At 45.9% G+C, this 26,750-nt stretch overlaps 1 protein-coding gene across 1 annotated transcript in view; it reads left to right on the top strand.

Moving 5' to 3' along the window:
* Positions 1-25,914, top strand: part of LOC106613460 (E3 ubiquitin-protein ligase RNF220) — a 54,470-nt gene extending 28,556 nt beyond the window's left edge. Inside the window, exons 3-15 of the mRNA XM_082956585.1 lie at positions 6,448-6,574; positions 8,249-8,291; positions 9,976-10,068; positions 10,208-10,250; positions 14,530-14,573; positions 16,785-16,872; positions 17,491-17,641; positions 17,930-18,016; positions 18,159-18,214; positions 19,649-19,739; positions 20,232-20,340; positions 24,844-24,918; positions 25,051-25,914. Coding sequence (XP_082812711.1) covers positions 6,448-6,574; positions 8,249-8,291; positions 9,976-10,068; positions 10,208-10,250; positions 14,530-14,573; positions 16,785-16,872; positions 17,491-17,641; positions 17,930-18,016; positions 18,159-18,214; positions 19,649-19,739; positions 20,232-20,340; positions 24,844-24,918; positions 25,051-25,122 — 1,079 coding nt within the window. The 3' untranslated portion in view covers positions 25,123-25,914. The remainder of the gene's footprint in view (positions 1-6,447; positions 6,575-8,248; positions 8,292-9,975; positions 10,069-10,207; positions 10,251-14,529; positions 14,574-16,784; positions 16,873-17,490; positions 17,642-17,929; positions 18,017-18,158; positions 18,215-19,648; positions 19,740-20,231; positions 20,341-24,843; positions 24,919-25,050) is intronic.
* The last annotated feature ends 836 nt before the right edge of the window (positions 25,915-26,750 follow it).

The following is a 26,750-nucleotide window of genomic DNA, read 5'->3' as shown; positions in this document are numbered from 1 at the left end:
AGTCCTTGATGGTTTTTGCGACTGCACTTGAAGAAACTTTCAAAGTTCTTGAAATTTTCAGAATTGTCCGACCTTCATGTCTTAGTGATGGACTGTCATTTCTCTTTGCTTATTTGGACTGTTCTTGCCAAATAGGGCTTTCTTCTGTGTATCACCCCACCCCTACCACTTAGTGTGTTGTGAATTCTGTAGTTAATGTATTGTAATGTTTTGGCAGGTCAGATAGCAGCTAATGGGAATCCATAATAAATACAAATACCTTGTCACAGCACAACACAACTGATTGGCTCAAATGCAAATGAACTTTTAACAAGGCACACCTGTTAATTAAAATGCATTCCAGCTGACTACCATATGAAGCTGGTTGAGAGAATGCCAAGATTGTGCAAAGCTGTCATCAAGGCAAAGGGTGGCTACTTTGAAGAATCTGAAGTATAAAATATATTTTGATTTGTTTAAAAGGATCGGCGTTCCGTCAATGGGACAGTTGTAAATCATGCAGCGTGTTATGTCAAGATCGCAGATTTTAGAGTAACAACAAATGTCGGTACATACAGTATAAGTGTCTTATATTGGCTATATTCTTGTTAATATAACTGCACTGTCCAATTTACAGTAGCTATTACTGCGAAAAAATGCCATGCTATTGTTTGAGAAGAGCTCCTAACAACAAAACACTTTGTTCAATGCGATAGGTTTGATAAATTCACCTCTGAAGGTGAAATGTGTATTTACATTCTGAAATCTTGCTCTGAATTATCATCCAAAGGGTCCCAGAGACAACATGAAGTGTCGTTTTGTTGGATAAAATAATTTTTCATATCCTAAAAAGGTCCATATATAGGTCCATGTATTTCCACCTTTTCAATTTGCAAAGAAAGGAATCTGTGAAAATCTCACCCTAAACATTGTTTCAATGAGTCAAATCACGTTCGTATCTATTCCTCAGAGATCCTAGAAGGTAACAAGACTCCAATATTTTGTTAGGGGTGTAGTATATCCTATAGGACACCACATTTGGTCAGAGAGCGATGCCTTCATGGCACGCCGATGACGTGGGTGGCCACCACTTGAACGACTGTATCTTTGTAAAATAAGCACCAATCGGGGTCAAACAAAGCTAGCTAGATTGCCAATGAGCTGGGCTTTACGGGGAGTATCCGGAAACCATGTATATGTCGTAAAATGTAGCTACTATGACTGCATACCTTTTCATTTTGGACAAAAATTATAAGGATATTCAGAGTTATGAAGTTATGAAAACTGGTTGTTTTGCAAATGTTGAACTTATAATATGGCTACTAACACTTGGAAAGCTAAATCAAAGTCCAAGTATACAGATTTGACAATATTCTTGCAGAAAAATGGAATATGAATGCGATTGTCTCCTTCACGATTTGCCCAAATGTACCTGGGGATTTCACACTAAAAGGTTCAGTCATACTTCAAGTTATCCATCTGAAACTTTGCACATACACTGCTGCCATCTTGTGGACACTATCGGAATTACAACCAGAGAGATGGCTATAACTGTGACCTTTCTCTTGCATTTCAAAGATGGTGGTAAAAAAACACCGTTTGTTTTTTTTCTTTGTATTTTCTTCTACCAGATCTATTGTGTTATATTCTCCCACATTCAATTCACATTTCCACAAACTTCAAAGTGTTTCCTTTCAAATGGTACCAAGAATATTGGAAAGATTGGGAGATTGGAAACCTGCCGCGGTCATCCCCCTCTTCAAAGGGGGTGACACTCTAGACCCATTTTTTTCCTCCCTGCCTCATGACATATTGTGTAGAATAGAAGGATTTTTGCTTTAAAGCTGCATCAAGAAAAACTCTCTTCCCCATGACAAAATGTGTAGAATTGCAGGAAATTAGCTTGAAAACTACAAAATGTTCCTTCGCAGGTCTCAAGACTTTGTTCGTTCGGCCATGCACTGCCAAAGTCAAAGTCAAACTTATTGTATCCTATTTATATCGCACTCAAGTTGTTTTCTGATTATGAGGGGGTCCCTGATGAATTTCCTATTACAAAAGGGTTCCCCGGCCCCAAAAAATTTGAGAGCCCCTGCCCTACAGGGAATTACAGTGCTGTCCTCCATGTGTACTTCTAATGTACAATGTAGACATAAGACCCATCAACAATGAGTTAATACAGCCTTTATTAGTCAATGACTAGTCATTACAGTCCTAATGAGACATTGATTAAAGGCAATGAGGGAGTGGCGGTAAGGATGGTGGTGGTGCGGTATCTTTAAGACATTATACACAATGGATTGGGTGGTGTGAGGTGAAACTGGGAACCATAGCACATAGGGCTCTGGTCAAAAGTATTGCACTTAATAGGGAATAATGTGCCATTTGGGAATCAGAGGATGTGTGTATTACGGTAATTGACCAGTAAAAACAGTTAGGCAAGGGTATTTCTCAACATCACATTTGCTTTTATTTTTTATTGTATACCCGGGAAATTCTGGGATTAATAAAAATTCGGAAAAAAACCTACCGACCTTTTGAAAACCACGGAAATGGGAAATGGCTCTCCTCAGCATATGTGTTAGCAGCTACAGTACATGGCCTATTATGTCACTCGTTAAATAGCCTACCTCTCAATAGACCATTATTTCCCCAATAAAAACAAACGGCAGCCCATTTCCCTCCTCCATTTACTTCAGAGAGCTTGGCAGCGTCCCAAATGGCACCCTATTCCCTATATAGTGTACTACGTTTGACCATGACCCATAGGGACCCATAGGCACTACATAGGGAATAGGGTGCCATTTGGGACGTAGGTAGGAAGTGTGTTACAGGTAGGAAGAAAAGCGCTGAGTAATATCCTGTAATATTTTTGATGTGATGTTTTAAATGGGAAGCAGGTTGTCGTGGGAGACAGGAAGGGGCGGGGCACAGGTGTGGTGGGAGCCAATTACTTTTATGACTCAGGTCTCCTCTGAACGCTTGCCAACTACAGCCCCCACAAGCCTCTGCAATCTACCCACTGATTACACATAATAGAGCCTGTGCTTATTATGACGTTAAAGTGGAAAGGGAAACTAAATGTTTTTGGTCTGATGATGGTAGTTAGGGCGCGGTGTCAATGTTTTATCATACCAGATAGGCATACAGCTAGCCTTGATTTCCAGCCTTCCTTTCAGGAGCTGAGTGATGAATGAGGACAGCATCTTGAGACTGCCATACAGCAAGACGCAGGCATACAAATAATCCTGGAGGCTTGCCTGTACCATAACCCAGCTATTCAAAACAATCCAATCTTGACCATTGCCCATGTCTGTCAATCATAGTTATACCACATCTTCAGATTTTGTCACTGCGGGTTATTCTTTACAACATGTCCATATAGCCTTGTTCATGCCCTGGCCTAATGTCACAGGTTGACATCAAGCCCTGATGACATGTGGCATTCTGTAAAGGTCACGTCAGCCATCTCAGCTACGTGTGTCTCTACAGTAGTGGCACCCGTCATATGGGCGCTGGCATCAGCGATTACCACAGCCCACAGGGTGACTATGGTATTTTTAGGGGTGTGTGTGTGTGTGTGTGTGTGTGTGTGTGTGTGTGTGTGTGTGTGTGTGTGTGTGTGTGTGTGTGTGTGTGTGTGTGTGTGTGTGTGTGTGTGTGTGTGTGTGTGTGTGTGTGTGTGTGTGTGTGTGTGTGTGTGTGGGTTGTCTGATCTCTCTGTATTGGTGGTGTGGTTATACGGGATAGAATTGATGTCCCATACATACAGCAGGCCTGTGTTTCCAGGATCCTATAACCTACAATATCAACAGTTCCGTCTGTCATCAAATATGATTTCCCTTAAATAGAGCATTAGTGTATTTAAATACATTGTACATCACGAACCATTTGAGGGTTCCTATTTTATGTAATTTAATTGTGAGGGGATTAGACAAAAACTCAATACAGTATTTCTACTGAACATTCCTCTCACAGGTGACTCCTGTGAAAGGCCTTGGAAGATAAGATTGTATTTATTTTGTGCTGACATGCAGTCATACTGCTCTGTCGTCCATATGATTTCCTCCTGACAACAACAAACCATAACAGAAAGACTATTTCCTGAATCTTGATTGATTTTGAGATTTGAAAAAGGGATTTCTACTATAGATACAAAAGATGTTACCGTAGGAGTTGGGAGAGCATGAAACTCGCAACGCTAAGATAGTGGTTTCGATTCCCGGTACCATCCGTATGTAAAAATAAAAAAATGCACGCATGTCTATAAGTCAGTTTGGATAAAAGCGTCTGCTAAATGGCATTACATTATATTACAGGAGTGTTAGGAAGTGACTTGTAAACTGTTGTTCCTTCTGACATTCTCTGTTTTCTGTTGTTGCAACAAACCATTTCCTCTGGCAGGCCACAATGTACTGCAAGTTAGCTGTACAGTACAACTGTATGGATATTATTGTAGAGTCAAAGGCTTCAGGATATAACCTAGGAGGTAGCCTAACCATGATGCCACCATCAGCAACAGAGACAGTGTAGCCTAACCACTGGCCTAACTTCTAGCCTCCTTAGTGAGGGATGGGGCCACTGCTGAACAAAGAGCAGAACAAATGAGAGTGCTACACAGCTTTGGCGGCCTGGGGGGAACAGCTTCCCAGACAGAGAGGGAATCCATCAGCTCCTGTTAAATGGGGAGATAGCTAGCTAGCCACATAGGCTAGTTTACTGCCCCCCCCCCCCCCCCAGGCTCAGCGGTGAGGCCTATTGATGCTGACACATTTTTCTGGGAGGGGGAAGGGGGAATGGGAGGGGGAATAGCCGCAGGAAGATGTTTGGGGGTGGGGGTGCTAATATTTTTTCCGCCTATGATGGCGCAGAATTACATTTTTGCCAGCGCTACAGATGACTATATCGGTCCAGTAATACAGGACTAGATTTTTCAGGGGGTGCTGCAGAACCCTCAGCACCCCTACTTCCCGTGGCTATGGGAGGGAGAGAAGTAGGAAAGGAGGGGGAGGAAGCATGTGTACAGGATGGTTGTGATGTTGATGTCTCGAACGTGCACGCATGCAGGTACACACACACGCACACGCACCACACACACACACACACACACACACACACACACACACACACAATCGCCATAATTAAGTCTTGGTCATTAAAGTGCTTTTTAGCTTCAATCAGGGCTGGGAAACCATCCCTAACATGGAGGTTGCCTGGTGCAGACAAGAGTCGACAGGATATGGTGGAGGAAGGATGGGGAGGGAGAGTCTACAAAAACGGGGACAATAAACCACCTGAAAATCAAATCCCATTCCTCTTATCGTGGCGCCATTCAGAGACGCTTATCTCTCCAGGTAATGTGGTTATAAATTCAATTTCAGCCCCGAGATTTCATTGTTTACTAATGCCTGCATGTTCCGGGCCGGGGAGCGCTGAAAGCCCGGCAACGCTCGATGCGTGTCGGGAAAACTCATTTAGGCTTCCGCGAGGGATGCAAAAAAGGCGTGAGGAACACGGAATGACCTGTCACTTTCCCAAGGACACTGAGTGTTTTTTTGCTATTTGCGGCCATGTTTTATTCAGCAACCATTTTTTCCCTATTTGGGTCCTCATTAGGCACTCGTAGCTCAGCTGATGTCAGAGGGGACGCCGACCTGCTCCCAGCATGCCACATGTCATGTATTTTGTCCTTATGAGTGTCGTTGATGTGTTGTGTAATAGGTTCCTGAGGGAAGCAGATAGGTGACTATACATGCTGCAGGCCCCTAATAGGCTCTCAGGTTAAAAATCTGTGTGGCTCACTTGGTAGAACATGGCACTTGCATTGCCAGGGTTTGTGAGTTTGATTCCCACGGGGGACCAGTATGAAAATGTATTCCCTCACCACTGTAAGTTGCTCTGGATAAGAACGTCTGCTAAATGATGTAAATGTGAAGTGGCTGGTGTGATACTGTGACGGTGTTCTTAATGGTGATAAGTCGGCCTACTGTACGAGGCCTTTGTTTTTATTCATGTCATTGCTATTGACCGTACTGTAAATTCCCTCTGTAATGGCTATGTTATGGCGGTCTCTTGTCTGGTTGTATTAAGATATAGAGGGAAATGCGATGCAGAGAGTTGGCCATACCTTTCTACATGTGATTAATGGCTTTCAGGAGTAAATCACCTCATTTACCTGGTAAAATGTTGATTTAGTATAACTCCCTTCCCAGCTGACTGCTTATGGCCGTATACCATCAGTGAAACCCAATGGGGCGGGTGGGCCGGGCTAATGTTCCCATTGACAGCTTATGATGTAGGCTCCCTGACAGCGTGGTGGTGAGTGTGTGGGGGGCGGTGTGTGTGTGTGTGTGCACTAGCGTTCGAGCACGTGTGTGTGTTAAACCTGAATCCGATTTGACACCGAATATTCTGATGACGTACTCTTGCCTCCTCCCTCCGCCTTTCCTCCCCTCTCTGTGTCAGTAGGTAAGGGGAATGTCCTGTATGACTCCCAGGCCCCAGTGTGTCCTGTGTGCCATGCTGTGTTACGACCAGGTGAGCTACAGGAGCACATGGAGCAGGAGATGGGCAGACTGACACAGTCACAAATCAGGTAGGCATATAGAAGACTGCACGTACTTGTACTGGATTGGTCTTTACTACATACTGTAGTTGATCGCTTTCTCTCTCCACCTCCCGTCGCTCTTTCTCTGTGTCTTTCCTTCCCTCCACCTCCCGTCGCTCTTTCTCTGTGTCTTTCCTTCCCTCCACCTCCCGTCGCTCTTTCTCTGTGTCTTTCTTTCCCTCCACCTCCCATCTCTCTTTCTCTGTGTCTTTCTTTCCCTCCACCTCCCGTCTCTCTTTCTCTGTGTCTTTCTTTCCCTCCACCTCCCATCTCTCTTTCTCTGTGTCTTTCTTTCTCTCCACCTCCCGTCGCTCTTTCTCTGTGTCTTTCTTTCCCTCCACCTCCCGTCGCTCTTTCTCTGTGTCTTTCTTTCCCTCCACCTCCCATCTCTCTTTCTCTGTGTCTTTCTTTCCCTCCACCTCCCGTCTCTCTTTCTCTATCTTTCTTTCTTTCCACCTCCCGTCTCTCTTTCGCTGTCTTTCTTTCTCTCCACCTCCCGTCTCTCTTTCTCTGTCTTTCTTTCTTTCCACCTCCCGTCTCTCTTTCTCTGTCTTTCTTTCTCTCCACCTCCCGTCTCTCTTTCTCTGTCTTTCTTTCTCTCCACCTCCCGTCTCTCTTTCTCTGTCTTTCTTTCCCTCCACCTCCCGTCTCTCTTTCTCTGTCTTTCTTTCTCTCCACCTCCCGTCTCTCTTTCTCTATCTTTCTTTCTTTCCACCTCCCGTCTCTCTTTCTCTGTCTTTCTTTCTCTCCACCTCCGTCTCTCTTTCTCTGTCTTTCTTTCTCTCCACCTCCCGTCTCTCTTTCTCTATCTTTCTTTCTTTCCATCTCCCGGCTCTCTTGCTCTGTGTCTTTCTTTCATTCTTCCTTTATTTATATATTCATTCTCTCTCTCTCTCTCTCTTTCTCTCTCTCTCTCTGCTTCCAGATGTGGTTGTGATTATTAATATTTACAGATAGCTGGAGGGCCCCTCCATCATATTTCCTGTCTCCTTTGTCACTGGAGTGTAATGTTTACAAGGTGCCTCATTTTTCTCAGCATATTTCATAACGGCCCTCCTGCCCCAGGCGACACTTCCTACAGCTAGGCCAATGCCTGCTCTCAATGCCCATAATCAGCTAACATGCGCACACACGCACTCACTCACACACGCACACACACACACACACACACACACACACACACACACACACACACACACACACACACACACACACACACACACACACACACACACACACACACACACACACACACACACACACACACACACACTACCTGCTTAGGCCACAAGAATGATTCGTCCAATAAAGACATTACTTGCCAAATCTGCTTAACAACCGTGCTGAGGACAATAATGGCTTCAAATTAAACATGGCCCTTGGGTACTACGTGTGTGTGTGTGTGTGTGTGTGTGTGTGTGTGTGTGTGTGTGTGTGGGGGGGGGGGGGGGGGGCTGTGTGTGTGTGTGTGTGTGTGTGTGTGTGTGTGTGTGTGTGTGTGTGTGTGTGTGTGTGTGTGTGTGTGTGTGTGTGTGTGTGGAACCTTGGACATTAGATGGCATGGAAAATAAGCAACAATAAACAGTGTCAATGTTCAGTATTGTAGCATTTGTTTCCTGTCTGGGCACCCTTTAAATGTTCTTTCTATCTTCCCTTTGACAGTGTTAATTCAGTGCAGAGAGACAATCCATTAGGGGCTTCAAAGGTAAATAAATGCACTTATGGTCACCCCTTTACTTTTTGCACATTTTGTTACGTTACAGTCTTATTCTAAAATTGATTAAATTGTTTTTTCTCTCTCATATATCTACACATAGTACCCCATAATGACAAAGGAAAAACAGGTTTAATAAAAAAAAATGAAAAAAAATTATCACATTTACAAAAGTATTCAGACCCTTTACTCAGTACTTTGTTGAAGTACCTTTGGCAGCGATTACAGCCTCAAGTTCTGAAGTCTTCTTGGGTATGACGCTACAAGCTGTATTTGGGGAGTTTCTCCCATTCTTCTCTGCAGATCCTCTCAAGTTCTGTCAGGTTGGATGGGGAGCGTTGCTGCACAGCTATTTTCAGGTCTCTCCAGAGATGTTAGATTGGGTTCAAGTGCGGGTTCTGGCTGTGCCACTTAAGGACATTCAGAGACTTGTCACGAAGCCACTCCTGCTTTGTCTTGGCAGTGTGCTTTGGGTCGTTGTCCTGTTGGAAGGTGAACCTTCGACCCAGTCTGAGGTCCTGAGCGCTGTGGAGCAGGTTTTAATCAAGGATCTCTCTGTACTTTGCGCCGTTCAGCTTTCCCTCGATCCTCCCAGTCCCTCCTGCTGAAAAACATCCCCACAGCATGATGCTGCCACCACCATGCTTCACCATGGAGTTGGTGCCAGGTTTCATCCAGACGTGACGCTTTGCATTCAGGCCAAAGTGTTCAATCTTGGTTTCATCAGACTAGAGAATCTTGTTTCTCATGGTCTTTTTAGGTGCCTTTTGACAAACTCCAAGTGGGCTGTTATGTGCTTTTTACTGAGGAGTGGCTTCCATCTGGTCACTCTACCATAAAGGCCTGATTGGTGGAGTTCTGCAGAGATGGTTGTCCTTCTGGAAGTTTCTCCCATCTCCACAGAAGAACTCTGGAGCTCTGTCAGAGTGACCATCGGGTTCTTGGTCTCCTCCCTGACCATGGCCCTTCTCCCCTGATTGCTCAGTTTGGCCAGGCTGCCAGCTCTAGGATGTCCTGGTGGTTCCAAACTTCTTCAATTTAAGAATGATGGAGGCTACTGTGTTCTTGAGGACCTTCAATGCTGTAGAAATGTTTTGGTACCCTTCCCCAGATCTGTGCCTCGAAACAATCTTGTCTCGGAGCTCTACGGACAATTCCTTTGACCTCATGGCTTGGTTTCTGCTCTGACATGCACTGTCAACTGTGGGACCTTATATAGACAGGTGTGTGCCTTTCCAAATCATGCCCAATCAATTGAATTTACCACAGGTGGACTCCAATCAAGTTGTAGAAACATCTCAAGGATGATCAACGGAAACAGGATGCACCTGATCTCAATTTCGAGTCTCATAGCAAAGGGTTTGAATACTTATTTCAGTATTTCAGTTAAAAAACATATACATTTGCAAAAAAGTCTAAAAACCTGTTTTTGCTTTGGCTTTATGGGGTATTGTGTGTAGATTAATGAGGGGAAAAAATTATGTACCCTATTTTAGAATAAGGCTGTAATGTAACAAAATGTGCAAAAAATGTGCCCTGACATGCACACGCACACACACACACACACACACACACACACACACACACACACACACACACACACACACACACACACACACACACACACACCCCCCCCCCCCTCACACCTTTCTTTGACTCTGTGCTTTGTCCGCAGTCCCTCTCACTATCTCTGCACATTAAACGTGAGGGGGGATCCCCCACCTCTCCCCCCTGCCCACCTGAAGACCCCCACTCAGACAGATACCAGGTAGGTGCTTCACTACACACACACACACACACACACACACACACACACACACACACACACACACACACACACACACACACACACACGCACACACACACTTCTTTTGTGAGTAGATGTATCTTCTCTTCTTATTCCACAGACGTTTCTTCGTGTGAGGGCCAACAGACATACAAGACTGAATGGTATGTGGTCAGAAATAAATGTGATTTCAAAGAAGAGCTGTTGTTGGTTCAGACGGGTGGGGTAGTTGGGTTGCTGCTTTTGCATTGGGGTATTTGGCTGTAAAATTATACTCAAAAGGCCAATCATCGGGTAGGATATATTTACGGAGATTGTTAGAAGAGGCATTGAACTGGGGGCAACTGAGCAACCAGTCTGACTGTCCCTACAACTGTCACTGAGAGAACTGTCCCTTTTTGACCTAGCACCAACACGAGCAGAGGATCTATTAACCCCTTGACCTTTCACCTCATGATATGTTAACAGTCGATTACCTCCGCTGGTGCAGGTGCTACGCCAAACCCACCCAATTTCATCCCCACAACGAAACTCCCCTAACCCCAGACAGCACACAAACTGGTAAAAGGCACGAGCCACGATATGGCCGACTTTATACCCCAATAATTAAATTGAGAACTATTCATACAGACTAGACTCGCAGACAATAAAAAAAAAAAATTATACATTTTGGGAAACAGACTTTCGATTTTTCAACCATAAACACATAACATTTTTTAGACGAGCAATTTTCCACATTGTAGCTTGTAGTCTGCTGATTGTTCGCCATTATCTTCGCTGTGCAGTACACGTGTATAAGTAGTTACTTCTGAAACCATGGTTTGTCCAGTATCCAGTAGAGAAACCTACCTTTCCTCTTCCTCTATCTCCAGCGTGAATAGGTCTCAGTTGGCTTTGTTGAGGTCTACTAGCTTTTATTACAGATTATACAGTACAGTATAATGACTTTCTAAAGAGACGTTAGGGAGAAGATTGGCCTCTTCTAGCTGTTAGTTAATCAGCCTGTCTTTTTTTTGTGTCCGTTTGACAAGAGCTGCGTCCCAAATGGCACCCTATCCCCTATATAGTGTACTGCTTTTGACCAGATCCTCATTGGCCCTGGTCCAAAGTAGTGCACCATAAAGGGAATAGTTTGCCATTTGGGACACATCCAAGGCCCTCATCTATTAACATCTCCTTAACCCTCATTATCCGGGTGGGTCATGGTTAGTGGCTCTCTGTCCCTGGTGGCTACTGTCATCCTACTGAAATTACACTCTCCTAAAAGTTAATGTCCCCATAGGCAATCTGCAGTTAAGAAAACAATAAAAAAAACACTAAGTCCACAGTTGTTGTTCTACTGTGATATGTTTCTTATTGTGTGTGTCGTTGAGTGTGTGGGTTAGGGTGTGTGGGTGGGTGGGTGGGTGGACGTATTTAACTATACTTGTGGGGACCAGAAGTCCCTACAAGAATAGTAAACAAACACAAATGTTGACCAACTGGGGACATTTTGTTAGTCCCCCCACTATGTCAAATTCTATTTCTAGGGAGTTTAGAGTTAAGGTTTGAATTAGGGTTAGAATTAGGTCTAGGGTTCGATTTAGGAGCTAGGGTTAGGGTGTCACGTCCTGACCAGTAAAGGGGTCATTTGTCATTGTAGTATGGTCAGGGCGTGGCAGGGGGTGTTGTTTCTGTGTGTTTTTGGTTTTTTTTGTTTCCAGGGGATATGTTCTAGTTTTCCTTTTCTATGTTCATTTTTCTATGTGTGGCCGAGTATGGTTTCCAATCAGAGGCAGGTGTCTTTCGTTGTCACTGATTGGAAGCCATACTTAGGCAGCCTGTTTTTCCCTTTGGGTTTGTGGGTGGGTGCTTTCTGTATAGTCTGTGAACCTTACAGAACTGTTGATTGTCGGTTTGTTATTTTTGTTTAAGTGTTCACTTTATTACGCTAATAAATGAAGATGAGCACTATACCCGCTGCGCTTTGGTCCCCTTTCATCGACGCGTGTGACAGAACCACCCACCAAAAGAAGACCAAGCAGCAGGGTAAGGAGCAGGAGAGGAGGTATCTCGAGTTGTGGACGTGGGAGGAGATCCTCGATGGAAAGGGTCCATGGAGCCAGGCTGGGGAGTACCAGCGCCCGAAGGAGGAGCTGGAGGAAGCGAAGAGGGAACGACGGAGGTACGAGGCGTTGTATCCTCCTATTCAGGAGGTGAAGAGGCAGCCCCAACATTTTTTTGGGGGGGGGGCATAAGGGGAGTTTTGCTAGGTCAGGGGGGAACCCTGACCTAACTTCCCGGGAATTTCGGAGGGAGCCATGGAGGAAACCAAAGCCGGTCGGGGAGTCAAGAGCGGATGACGACGCTGGATTCCGGAGTAAGGGACTGGTGGAAAGCGCACGACGGAGCAGACGCACAGGGAGTATGGAGGGAGGAGCTAGGCAGTATGGAGGAATGCGCACTATGTCGCCGATACGTACTCGCAGCCAGGTGCGGTTAATACAGGCTCCTCAACATTGTAGTGCGACAGTTAGCCGGCAGCCAGGAAAAAGTGCGCCGGCTCAATGTATTTGGCCTCCAGTGCTGCTCCTCGGCCCAGGATATCCTACGCCTGCTCCACGCACGATACCCTGCATTCCCCAGCACAGCCCAGTTCGTCCTGTGCCAGCGCTCCGCCCTTGCCGGGCTATAGTCATCATCGGGCCAGGACGGGTTGTGCCAGCCCTGAGCGACAGACCTCCAGTGTGCCTCCAAGGCCCAGTACGTCCTGTGCCTGCTCCGCGCACTCTCCGTCCAGCGACGCTCCCCAGTCAGGAGCCTCCAGCGACGCTCCCCAGTCAGGAGCCTCCAGCGAAGCTCCTCAGCTCGGAGCCTCCAGCGAAGCTCCTCAGCCCGGAGCCTCCAGCGACGCTCCTCAGCCCGAAGCCTCCAGCGACGCTCCTCAGCCCGGAGCCTCCAGCGACGCTCCCCAGTCAGGAGCCTCCAGCGACACTCCTCAGCCCGGAGCCTCCAGCGACGCTCCCCAGTCAGGAGCCTCCTGCGACGCTCCTCAGCCCGGAGCCTCCAGCGACGCTCCTCAGCCCGGAGCCTCCAGCGACGCTCCCCAGTCAGGAGCCTCCAGCAACGCTCCTCAGCCCGGAGCCTCCAGCGACGCTCCTCAGCCCGGAGCCTCCAGCGACGCCTCTCAGGCCGGGGCCTCCAGCGACGCCTCTCAGGCCGGGGCCTCCAGCGACACCTCTCAGGCCGGGGCCTCCAGCGACGCCTCTCAGCCCGGGGCCTCCAGCGACGCCTCTCAGCCCGGGCCTCCAGCGACGCTCCCCAGTCAGGAGCCTCCAGCGACGCTCCCCAGTCAGGAGCCTCCAACGACGCTCCTCAGCCCGGAGCCTCCAGCGACGCTCCTCAGCCCGGAGCCTCCAGCGATGCCTCTCAGGCCGGGGCCTCCAGCGACACCTCTCAGCCCGGGGCCTCCAGCGACGCCTCTCAGCCCAGAGTCTTCTGAACGGGAGCTACGCCCAGAGCCAGAGCCACCTCCATAGTGGGAGGATTGGCGAAGGGGGGGTGTAGCACAGGAACCGTCGTTGACGGTGGCCACCCTCCCTTCCCTCCCTTTAGGTTTGGGGTTGGTTTTGAAGGTTTTTTTGTTTTGGAGGTGCAGTCGGGGTCTGCACCTTTGGGGGGGGTACTGTCACGTCCTGACCAGTAAAGGGGTCATTTGTCATTGTAGTATGGTCAGGGCGTGGCAGGGGGTGTTGTTTCTGTGTGTTTTGGGGTTTGTTTGTTTCCAGGGGATATGTTCTAGTTTTCCTTTTCTATGTGTGGCCGAGTATGGTTTCCAATCAGAGGCAGGTGTCTTTCATTGTCTCTGATTTAAAGCTATACTTAGGCAGCCTGTTTTTTCCTTTGGGTTTGTGGGTGGGTGCTTTCTGTATAGTCTGTGAACCTTACAGAACTGTTGATTGTCAGTTTGTTATTTTTGTTTAAGTGTTCACTTTATTACGATAATAAAAGAAGATGAGCACTATACCCGCTGCGCTTTGGTCCCCTTTCATCGACGCGTGTGACATAGGGTTAAGGTTAGGGCTAGTTTAAGGGTTAGATTTAGGGTTAGGTTTAGGATTAGGGGATAGGGAAAATAAGATTTTGAATGGGACTGCATTGTGTGTCCCCACAAGGTTAGTTATACAAGACTGTGTGTGCGTGCTTGTGCGTGTATTTGTCTGTATTCTGGTCTATATTTATTATTAGGAGCGTCTTTCATGTTTACCCCCATTGTCAGAAAGCAGAAGCAATACCTCTCTATTTTACCTCCTTCCTTCGGGTCTTTATGTGGGTGTTTACTGTACCATGTGTTGCTCCTTCACTCCAAATAAGGAGTTGTGCAGCCAATTGCTAATATTTAGCTCTACGGACATATTCTAGTTAACCCTCTCTACATGTCTGTCTGTGTGGGTGCTCTTTCAGTCAGGATCGGCAAGCTGAAGAGGAGGAAAGCTGACGAAGTTCAGGTATATTCTTAAATAGTAACTGGCATTGTATTGTAGGCGACAGTAGCACGTAGAAATGTATTGTATGAATGCTGTCCTGGATGCAAAACTGGCCTATCCCCTTAGATAGGCCAGCTGCAAAGTCAAAATTGGCTATATTGTAAAAATGCATAAAAACATTTTTATGTTAGGGTTAGCCATTAGAGTTAGCAGTGTGGTTAAGGTTAGGGTTTGGTTTTGTAAGTTTGGCATGAATGATTCGGGAGACAGGCGCAGGAATGCGTAATCGTTTTTTTTATTATACCCAAAATTACGGCGTGCCAAGGCACAGGGACGAATACCAAACAAACACCTAACAAAAACACAGGGTTGAACCCAAACAAAAGAGCGAGGTGTACCTTGAATAAATAACTCACGCACACAATGATTAACACACGGGATGAGACCATAACCATCTGCACAATCCACAAAAAGCCCAAAACACACAGCACAGGTACTCACATGCACCAACGGACATTGTAACAATAATCGACATCCCAATGGAAACCAAAGGGCACATAAACTCAGCAAAAAAAGAAACGTCCTTTTCAGGATGCCTAAGACAAGTGCTACAGGGAGACAGGGTGGAAAGCTGATCGTCCACGAAGTGGCAGACCATGTGTAACAACACCTGCACAGGATCGGTACATCTGAACATCACATCAGCGGGACAGGTACAGGATGGCAACAACATCTGCCCGAGTTACACCAGGAACGAACAATCCCTCCATCAGTGCTCAGACAGTCCGCAATAGGCTGAGAGAGGCTGGATTGAGGGCTTGTAGGCCTGTTGTAAGGCAGGTCCTCACCAGACATCACCGGCAACAACGTTGCCTATGGGCTCAAATCCAGTGATTGGACCAGACAGGACTGGCAAAAAGTGCTCTTCACTGATGAGTCACGGTTTTGTCTCACCAGGGGTGATGGTCAGTTCGCGTTTATCGTCGAAGGAATGAGCGTTACACCGAGGCCTGTACTCTGGAGCGGGATCAAGTTGGAGGTGGAGGGTTCGTCCTGGTCTGGGACGGTGTGTCACAGCATCATCGGACTGAGCTTGTTGTCATTGCAGGCAATCTCAACGCTGTGCGTTACAGGGAAGACATCCTCCTCCCTCATGTGGTACCCTTCCTGCAGGCTAATCCTGACATGACCCTCCATCATGACAATGCCACCAGCCATACTGCTCGTTCTGTGTGTGATTTCCTGCAAGACAGGAATGTCAGTGTTCTGCCACGGCCAGCGAAGAGCCCGGATCTCAATCCCATTGAGCACGTCTGGGACCTGTTGGATTGGAGGGTGAGGCCAAGGGCCATTCCTCCAGAAATGTCCGGGAACTTGCAGGTGTCTTGGTGGAAGAGTGGGGTAACATCTCACAGCAAGAACTGGCAAATCTGGTGCAGTCCATGAGGAGGAGATGCACTGCAGTACTTAATGCAGCTGGTGGCCACACCAGATACTGACTGTTTCTTTTGATTTTGACCCCCCCCCCCCCCCCCCCCTTGTTGCGGGACACATTATTCCATTTCTGTTAGTCACATGTTTATGGAACTTGTTCAGTTTATGTCTCAGTTGTTGAATCTTGTTATGTTCATACAAATATTTACACATGTTAAGTTTGCTGAAAATAAACGCAGTTGACAGTGAGAGGACGTTTCTTTTTTTGCTGAGTTTATATACAAATACAATCAGTGGGAATAGGGGCCAGGTGTGCGTAATGAATGTTCCGGAGGGATCCGTGACAGGTTTAAAATCCGATTTTATGACTTTGTGACTGTGCCAGCTAGTGACCACTGCAAAGCTGCCTCCAGAACAAGATTCATGATAAAAATGCTAACCTGCGCGACAGCAAGCCTAGCTATTCCTTGGCAGCCGTCATATTGTATACCGTACTGGATGTCTTAAAATGATTGATGACGGATAGGGCAGGTGAATTGGTCCTGAAACAGGTTAAAAGAGTGTTGTGCCCATCTGTGCTTAACCCCTGATATTGTTTACTGCCCATTAGCCTCAGTGTGGCCATGTTTCTACTGTACCTTAGGTTACCCCTAGGAGATACATCAGTGACAACCAAGGGCTATGAGATATGCATTTGCGTTAGGCAAAAACAAAATGGTGTGTGTGTCTGTGAGTTTGTGTGTATGTGTCTGGCTGCGTGGCTTCATCATGCGTACGTGTCTGTGTGTGTCCTTTCAGGACATTTTGGTGGACCTGGGAGGAGAGGGGGAGCAGTGGAGGGAGCGGAGGAGGTTACAGATGACATCCATGCTGGGGGGGTTTAAAGGTAACTGGGTGACCCTCTGACTGGGTCTTGGGTCTGATGCAGTGGGGTGGATAATGTGACTGGGTGGCGGTTAGAAAGACACTGGACCTTTCAGTCCAGATTATGCTGCAGTATCTATAAGGCTGAATTTGCGCTCCCTTACCTAAGAAAGCTCTACCCTAAGTATATGGGTTGCAGATAGGTTTCCAACATTTCCAGGAATTCCAGAAATCATATTCCTCTCCTAATTCCAGGAATCTTCCAACCAGGATGTTTGGAAAACCAGGGAATTTTGGGAACGCTCACAGAATTCTTTAGCCCTTGTTGCAGAAAAGAGGAGATACTGTAGGTGACATGGAGAAATCCTATGAAACACTCCACCCATTTTGTAGTTTTCATAATTTACTTCTGAAAATGGGTTTTCAAGTGTCACCTTTCAATGGCCTTAAACAGGCAAACACGGCTTACCTTTCATTGGCCCTGAACATCTGCTCTTAGCACTCAATAGTCAACATGACACCGCCTACCATGTGAGAATGTGCTAGGTGAAAGTGAGGATGCCAGAGAGGGTATGTCCCAAATGGCACCCTGTTCCCTTTACAGTGCAAAAGTAGTGGGAATACTACTTTTATTTTTTAGGGAATAGAGTGCCATTTGGGATGGAGATAATAATGAGGCTCTCCTCAGGGTCGGTATTTGTGAGCAGCAGCACATCTAATGAGGGCCGTGGTGACAGTGATGCTGACCTGGACGTTGATGGTGACGACACCGTGGACTACGGAAGAGCACAGTATCCTTCTAATTTACCAATCTCCGAAATTCCACATGATGGACAAGAATGTGGCAGCATTGAAGAAGTTAACATTGTTGCACACAGAACAAACAATTCAACAAGGGAACAATGTACCATTGTTGAACGCAGCAACAGTCAGACATAGAAAGAAGAAATGAACCTACGGTGAGAAATGCAGGACACCACATAAAGTGTTCACATTCCCCTCAATTGGAACATCTATTCGACCATATATATTTCTATGGTTCCACTGCATGTTTATGTTTCCTTAGCCTGGTGATCCAGATATACAGAGGCAGACATCATCCCCTGTTCACAACGGGAGCCTGGGGAGGTGGAGGAGAGGAATGCACTGAGGGGGGCTGTTTTAAAGTACGTACCACCACAGGCGGTACTTCCATGGCCTGTTTCTATGTTCCATCACTACACAACAATGCCTCATTTTTGTGTTGTTATTATTATCTGCATTAACTGTCTTGTTAGTTCTAAATGCGATCCTACTTTTGTTTCTCAGTGTTGGAACTCTGTCCAACAGAGTAACTCTGGAACATTCAAAATGGACAAATGAGGGTGAGAACAGCTACGGTATCAGTACATGTGGTTTCTCGAATGAGTTCATGTGTAGTACTTCATTAGTTGGATATTACACTTTTTCTCAATTGTGTACAAGTCATTTTTGGATCTGTGTTGAAATGTGTCTAAAGCAGAACAGCAATGTTCAATTGCTCAAATACATTTACACAACTTTTGATCATTTTCTTGCCTTGGTTCCCTGACTTGCATATCTTAGACCATCATTTATAGATCTCTCGTTGTCATTGAAAGCAAGTTTAAGAAGCGGTAGGTATGTTCAATGTTCGCTATTTCTATGTGTCCCGTTCTTTAGTTCACGGTTTTTGACTTTCAAATAGCTAAAAATACAATATTTTTTGTTTTAGATGGTACAATGACTGCTTGTTTTGTCACATAAACTGAAATTAGGTGAACTATTAGAATTTTAGCAACCAGGAAATGGCAGATCGATTCCTGCGTATTGCACCTTTAAGTGTTTTCGTCACAGAATATTAACACATTGTTTTCATCAGAAGAGAAATGTTTGCAATTGTGTTCATTGTTTCCGTCAATCAGTAAATACTACTGTACAAAATTCTAAATCATCCCATCAGCGCCATAGCATGTACAGTATATGGAAAGATCTAGTCAATGGGGACAGACTTATTGTTATGATTTTTTACAATATTGCGGACATGGAGAGTTGCAGAGAATGAAATTGGGTTACTTCTAAGTAACTTTGGGTGATCATCTCAAACATTGGACCTTCTATTATAGAGCTTGGGATTTAGGCCTATACATTCATATCAGCTGTGTTCCTCCATTCCTTATTTCTGTTGTGTTTCTGTGCGCCAATGGAAAGTCTACAAAAACGATGAGCAAACCAACCTTCGTATTGAGTACATAGAATTGGATTGTGATGATAACGATGAATGAATCCTATTTTAATTTTTTATCTGGAGTAATATTTGATTCGATGTGTATGAAATTGTTTGTTTATGTATGCATAAAAGGAGAGTAATTGCCCATAATTCTGCACCTTTGGTTCGTTTTACTTCTGATTATAAGGATTTGCTGACTGCACAGAAAATGTGTCGCTCTACTGGCACTTCTAAAACACAGACTAACTTTCTGTTTTCTCTGCTTGGACTCGAGAGTTAAGTAGCTATTGATGCGGTAATCTTTTTTGCAGGCAGTCGTGTTTTTCGATGAATGCATTTGCAATTTTGATGCTATAATATCGTTTTGATGAATGTATTTCTGTTTTGAGAAGGCAACTACATTTTGAAAACGCATTTACTGTTTTGCGAAAGGACACAGAGTTCTGTCCTGTGGACTCTGTTTTGAAAATCAACAACATCGTTCCAAAAAAAAATGCTTGTACATGATTGAGAAAAACTGTAATGATTGGGGGGTGTCCCAATTTAAAATTATAGTCTTCTTTTGCTACAGGATGTCCATCCACCAGCAACGGAGAACGCAACAAACTGGACAACAGCATAGCCTCCCTACACAGGACCTGTAAAAACAGTGACATAGAGACGTAAGTTCTGAAAATAAAATTGTGAAAATGTTCCACATTACCATTAACTACGTGGTACTGTAAACTGTCCCAAAAATCCCAACCTAAACTCTCTTTTCCCTAAGCTCATCTATAAATCAAGCTCAACTCATAGAGGACGACTCGTGGTGACTGAGTGTGTATGAATGTGAGTGTGCCTGTGTGCCTGTGTGTGTGGTACTTGCCCTACCCCTCTCTCAGCACTGCTTTCTCTTCCCATGATAAATGAGACAGTGAATGCTGGCAATGTGATTGCTCCTAAAATTCATGCTCTATGTACATGTCTACCAGCTAATCATTTCATCCATCTTCGATTTATAAATGACTCTGGCCTCTTCTTCTCCTGTCCCCCTCACTCCCTTCCTCTCTCTCACTGTATGTGTGTGTGTGTGTGTGTGTGTGTGTGTGTGTGTGTGTGTGTGTGTGTGTGTGTGTGTGTGTGTGTGTGTGTGTGTGTGTGTGTGTGTGTGTCAGGGTCTCTGAGGATTCGGCACTCACGACACTCGATGCACTAAAAACTCGGATACGAGACCTAGAGAAGCAGATGTCCAGAGGAGACAGATACAAATGTCTCATCTGTATGGTGAGTATATGGCCTGAATCCCAGCCTGTTTGTGCTGTCATGCCAACTCCTTGTTACTCATTATCATTGTTTATCTTGACAATGAACAATTGAGTTGGATAAGAGCACAAAGACGTCTGGGACAAGGCTAGTTAGTATAGCAGCACTGGAAGGAATCTAGTTCAACAGAAGTACTGAATTGTATACTGATAACCTTTCATTGAACTAATTAAACACACTATGAGACCCAAAGTTTTTTATTTTATTTTTTGAATTTACCTTTATTTAACTAGACAAGTCAGTTAAGAACAAATTCTTATTTTCAATGACGGCCTAGGAACAGTGGGTTAACTGCCTTGTTCTTGGGCAGAACGACGGATTTTGTACCTTGTCAGCCCGGGGATTCGATCTTGCAACCTTTCGGTTACTAAGTAAGCACATTCCAATTGAACAATTGATTTAATCCGGACTTTTCAGGAATGTATCACAGCTACAGTGCATAAGTATTCATACCCCTTGACTTTTTCCACATTTTGTTACATTACAGCCTTATTCTAAAATTGATTCACCAATCTACACACAATACCCAATAATGATGAAGCGATAACAGTTTTAAAAAAAATATTTTTGCAAATGTATAATTTCTTTTGAACCTTATATACGTAGGTATTCAGACCCTTTGCTATGAGACTCGAAATTGAGCTCCGGTGCATCCTGTTTCCATTGATCGTCCTTGAGATGTTTCTACAACTTGATTGGGGTGCACCTGTGGTAAATTCAATTGATTGGACATGATTTGGAAAGGCACACACCTGTCTATATAAGGTCCCACAGTTGGCAGTACATGTCAGAGCAAAAGCCAAGCCATGAGGTCAAAGGAATTGTCCGTAGAGCTCCGACACAGGATTGTGTCGAGGCACAGGTCTGGGGAAGGATGGTGAAATGTTCTGCAGCATTGAAGGTCCCCAAGACCACAGTGGCCTCCATCATTCTTAAATGGAAGACGTTTGGAACCACCAAGACTCTTCCTAGAACTGGCCGCCTGGCCAACCTGAGCAATCGGGGGAGATGGGCCTTGATCAGGGAGGTGACCAAGAACCCGATGGTCACTCTGACAGAGCTCCAGAGTTCTTCTGTGGAGATGGGAGAACCATCCAGAAGGACAACCATCTCTGCAGCTCTCCACCTATCAGGCCTTTATGGTAGAGTGGCCAGACGGAAGCCACTCCTCCGTAAAAGGCACATGACAGCCCGCTTTGAGTTTGACAAAATGCACCTAAAGGACTCTCAGACCATGAGAAACAAGATTCTTTGGTCTGCTGAAACTAAGATTGAACTCTTTGGCCTGAATGCCAAGCGTCACGTCTGGAGAAAACCTGACACCATCCCTACTGTGAAGCATGGTGGTGGCAGCATCATGCTGTGGGGATGTTTTTCAGCATCAGGGACTCGGAGACTGGTCAGGATCGAGGGAAAGATGAATGGAGCAAAGTACAGAGAGATCCTTGATGAAAACCTGCTCCACAGCGCTCAGGACCTCAGACTATGGCGAAGGTTCACCTTCCAACAGGACAATGAACCTAAGCACACTGCCAAGAAAATGCAGGAGTGGCTTCGGGACAAGTCTCTGAATGTCTTTGAGTGGCCCAGCCAGAGCCCGTACTTGAACCCAATCAAACATCTCTGGAGAGACCTGAAAATAGCTGTGCAGCGACGCTCCCCATCCAACCTGACAGAGAAGAGGATCTGCAGAGAAGAATGGGAGAAACTCCCCAAATACAGGTGTGCAAAGGTTCTAGCGTCCTACCCAACTGTCACGTCCTGACCAGCAGATGGAGCTAGTGTTTTAGTTTTGGTCAGGACGTGGCATGTTTGTGTTTGTTAAATGTTGGGTTGATGATTGGGACTTCCAATTGAAGGCAGGTGTGTATAGTTGCCTTTGATTGGAAGTCCTATATAGGTGTGTGTGTTTGTCTTTGGGGTTGTGGGGAATTGTTCTGTGTTGAGCCTATGCTTTGCCAGACTGTTGGTTGTTCGTTCATTCTCGTGAGTTCTTTGTTATTTTGAGTGTTCATTTTTGATAGTTAATAAAAGTCAAGATGAGCCTGCACATACCTGCTGCGTTTTGGTCCTCTTCTCTCCAGTACGACATTTTTAAGGATGAGTACGACTTATATTATGACAGAATTCCCCACCAACAAAGGACCAAGCAGCGGAAGAAGGCTGGCGAGGTAAGGGAGACCGAGAGGCACCCCCAAGAATTTTTTAGGGGGGGGCACAAGGGCTGTTTGATGGGGCAAGAGCTGCCCGCCAGTCAACAGTCGCCAGAGCTGCCCGCCAGTCAACAGTCGTCATCAGAGCTGCCCGCCAGTCAACAGTCGTCACCAGAGCTGCCCGCCAGTCAACAGTCGTCATCAGAGCTGCCCGCCAGTCAACAGTCGTCATCAGAGTTGCCCGCCAGTCAACAGTCGTCATCAGAGCTGCCCGCCAGTCAACAGTCGTCGCCAGAGCTGCCCGCCAGTCAACAGTCGTCATCAGAGCTGCCCGCAAGTCAACAGTCGTCGTCAGAGCTGCCCGCCAGTCAACAGTCGTCGCCAGAGCTGCCCGCCAGTCAACAGTCGTCATCAGAGCTGCCCGCCAGTCAACAGTCGTCACCAGAGCTGCCCGCCAGTCAACAGTCGTCATCAGAGCTGCCCGCCAGTCAACAGTCCTCATCAGAGCTGCCCGCCAGTCAACAGTCGTCATCAGAGCTGCCCGCCAGTCAACAGTCGTCATCAGAGCTGCCCGCCAGTCAACAGTCGTCGTCAGAGCTGCCCGCCAGTCATCAGTCGTCGTCAGAGCTGCCCGCCAGTCAACAGTCGTCAGAGCTGCCCGCCAGTCAACAGTCGTCAGAGCTGCCCGCCAGTCAACAGTTGTCAGAGCTGCCCGCCAGTCAACAGTCGTCAGAGCTGCCCGCCAGTCAACAGTCGCCAGAGAGGTCAGACTGTGCTGAACTGCCGGAGTGGCCAGACTGCGCTGAACTGCCGGAGTGGCCAGACTGCGCTGAACTGCCGGAGTGGCCAGACTGCGCTGACCTGCCGGAGTGGCCAGACTGCGCTGACCTGCCGGAGTGGCCAGACTGCGCTGACCTGCCGGAGTGGCCAGACTGCGCTGACCTGCCGGAGTGGCCAGACTGCGCTGACCTGCCGGAGTGGCCAGACTGCCCTGAACTGCCGGAGTGGCCAGACTGCCCTGAACTGCCGGAGTGGCCAGACTGCCCAGACTGTCCCCCAGTTGCCAGACTGCCCAGACCTGTCCCCCAGTTGCCAGACTGCCCCGACTGTCCCGAGTTGCCAGACTGCCCCGACAGCCTGGAACGGCCTGCACCTGAGCCACCTCCAGGATAGGTGGGTCGGGGAGGGAGGGTGTAGCACAGTGCCGTCGTTGACGGCAGCCACCCTCCCTTCCCTCCCTTATGGTTTAGGGGTTATTGTTTGTTGGGTTTTTGTTGGGGTATTCGGGATTTTCTTGTTTTTCTTGTTTTTCTTTTTTAGGTGCATTCCGGGGTCTGCACCTTGAGGGGGGGGGGGGGGTACTGTCACGTCCTGACCAGCAGATGGAGCTAGTGTTTTAGTTTTGGTCAGGACGTGGCATGTTTGTGTTTGTTAAATGTTGGGTTGATGATTGGGACTTCCAATTGAAGGCAGGTGTGTATAGTTGCCTTTGATTGGAAGTCCTATATAGGTGTGTGTGTTTGTCTTTGGGGTTGTGGGGAATTGTTCTGTGTTGAGCCTATGCTTTGCCAGACTGTTGGTTGTTCGTTCATTCTCGTGAGTTCTTTGTTATTTTGGGTGTTCATTTTTGATAGTTAATAAAAGTCAAGATGAGCCTGCACATACCTGCTGCGTTTTGGTCCTCTTCTCTCCAGTACGACATTTTTAAGGATGAGTACGACTTATATTATGACACCAACAAGACTCGAGGCTGTAATTACTGCCAAATGCCCTCAACAAAGTACTGAGTAATGGTCTGAATATGTGATGTTGTGATAATGTGATATTTCAGTGTTTCATTTTTTATACATTTTAAACAAATCTAAAACCCAGTTTTTGCTTTGTTATTATGGGGTATTGTGTGTAGATTGATTGGGGGGGGGGGGGGGGACGATTTAATTCATTTTAGAATGAGGCTGTAACGTAACAAAATGTGGAAAGCTGTTTCATCCATCCTAGCGACTTAACTCATCCATCCACTCATCCATCCTCTCAAGCGGCACTAATACAGCAGATACAGACACTTAGCGCCATCTAGTGACAGCTGTCTCCCATTTAATCAGAGCGGGAAGAGGACAGAATGTGGAATGTGTAGCACTGTGTAGCACTGTAATCCCATACTGTCTCTCTCTCTGTGTGTCTGTCTGTCTGTCTGTCTGTCTGTCTGTCTGTCTGTCTGTCTGTCTGTCTGTCTGTCTGTCTGTCTGTCTGTCTGTCTGTCTGTCTGTCTGTCTGTCTGTCTGTCTGTCTGTCTGTGTGCCTGTCCCTATAGGACACATATACTACACCCCTCACCTCCATCCAGTGCTGGCACGTCCACTGTGAGGAGTGCTGGCTCCGCACACTGGTAAGAATAAAGAAAAACGGAAAGAAATCCTGTCAGATAATGCTAAGCTAAGGAGCATGGTATAAGAGATATTACATACAACAAATGGTATTTCTGTAAAGCAGTCACACATTGCTGTGTTTTGTCTTCTAGGGGGCTAAGAAGCTTTGTCCACAGTGTAACACCATAACTTCACCTGGGGACCTGAGACGGGTGTATCTGTAACCCGGCGGGGGAAGCACAGACCTTTGAGGGGGACATAAGGGCAGCTGGCCTGTCAGAGATCACCCTTGACTTTGCACCTTAATCTACCCCCCCCCCCCACCCCCCCACCCCACCCCACCCACCCACCTTCCGAACTGAGTAGGCACGCACCTCATGAATAGATGGTACCCATGACTGGGTATTGCACAACGATCAGTCCTCAATGTCCTTTGACGTTTTAGGTTTGACATTTCACCTTTGGTTTGCCCAGCTGGATGGTATTCGTAATGTACCAAGCTCACCTCCACCTTTAGTGAGCCAGGACAGTTCTAAGAGAAGGACTCTGTGCTCAATCCATTAATCACCATAAGGTATATAAATGACAAGAACTGAAGTATTCTCAGCGCTCAGGCACTGAAAGAAAGCTTTCAGATGGATTTAGATCACTCTGGACTATTATTATATACTGTATACTCTTTTTAGAAATAATAATTGTCTGTTTTTATCAAGATGAAGCACATGTAAATAGTTTTGTGTATGTTTTACATTGTGTATGTGAAAAAGATGAACACTCCCGTTGTGTTTACGGTCATGTTCTTATAAAGTCATGCTTTTTGGTTAGTTAGGGTGGGAGGAAAGTGTGAACATAGCAATTGTCATATTCTGAGATTAATTATTTTGTGTTTGTCGTTTAGGTTGTGTTTCTTTGTACAGGAGTACAACGTGTAATTAATCAATGTTACAAAAAAAACAATGTGTCTTTAAAAAAGATGGTTATTGCATAAATATATATAAAAAAAATATCTACACTAACGACATCAATTGAAAAACATTTATTCCACTGATTTTTGATTTAGGCCTAGATTCAATCTGATCGAGGGTTATAGGCACTGCGACGTTTAAAGGCAATGTTCCCGTGTTCGCATAGATCCCATTCACGGTAAAGCTGCATGTGTCGGCTCAAATTGGAAATTGACTTTAAAAGCTGCAATGCCTATAACCCACGATCGGATTGAATCCCGGCCTTAGAGTCAATGTGTGTACAATGTTAAAGATCAAAACCATAATCTCGCTTTTACACTTTATAACAACTGTCATGGATACCGGTAAACAATTATAAACGCTTATACATGTTTAAATGCTTTGTAAATGATTATTGTTAGGCTTATGAATTGTACTTTTACCAAAAAAATGAAATACTTATTTAGTTCATAAATAGTTCCTTAATTCTTATTCATGAAAGTTTTTATAAAGTTTTACCGAAGTCTCTTGATCTAAATGATGTTCACTGTTCTACGAATTAGTCCTGACCTGTTGTCCATATCTTTGGTGTGATTTGTTCCATCATAAAAAGCCAAGCAGCTCCTTGCATGTTGATCTGTCCAGTCCGGAGCCTTGATATACTGTATGTCTATGCAATTGTCCTTTAAGAAACAAATGGGTTACTTCAGGATTAGTCCAGCCCAGCCCAGGTCAGGTCAAGACTAAGCCACTAAGCTGTTTTTCAGGTTCTGACCGTCCACGACAAAGGATATGAGCTAAGGAGTCTGACCTGGTAGGGCAGTAGAGTGGGATGGTCAGAGAGAGAATGAAGCCAGAGGGGGGGGACTATTTCCATGGGCTGAGCAAAGAGTAAAAGTGGAGTCTTC

This window comes from Salmo salar, chromosome 10 (assembly GCF_965601325.2).
Source record: "Salmo salar chromosome 10, fSalSal1, whole genome shotgun sequence".
Classification (NCBI taxonomy): Eukaryota; Metazoa; Chordata; class Actinopteri; order Salmoniformes; family Salmonidae; genus Salmo; species Salmo salar.
Note: the sequence above shows the minus strand (reverse complement) of the source record. Positions and strands in the feature narration are given on the sequence as shown.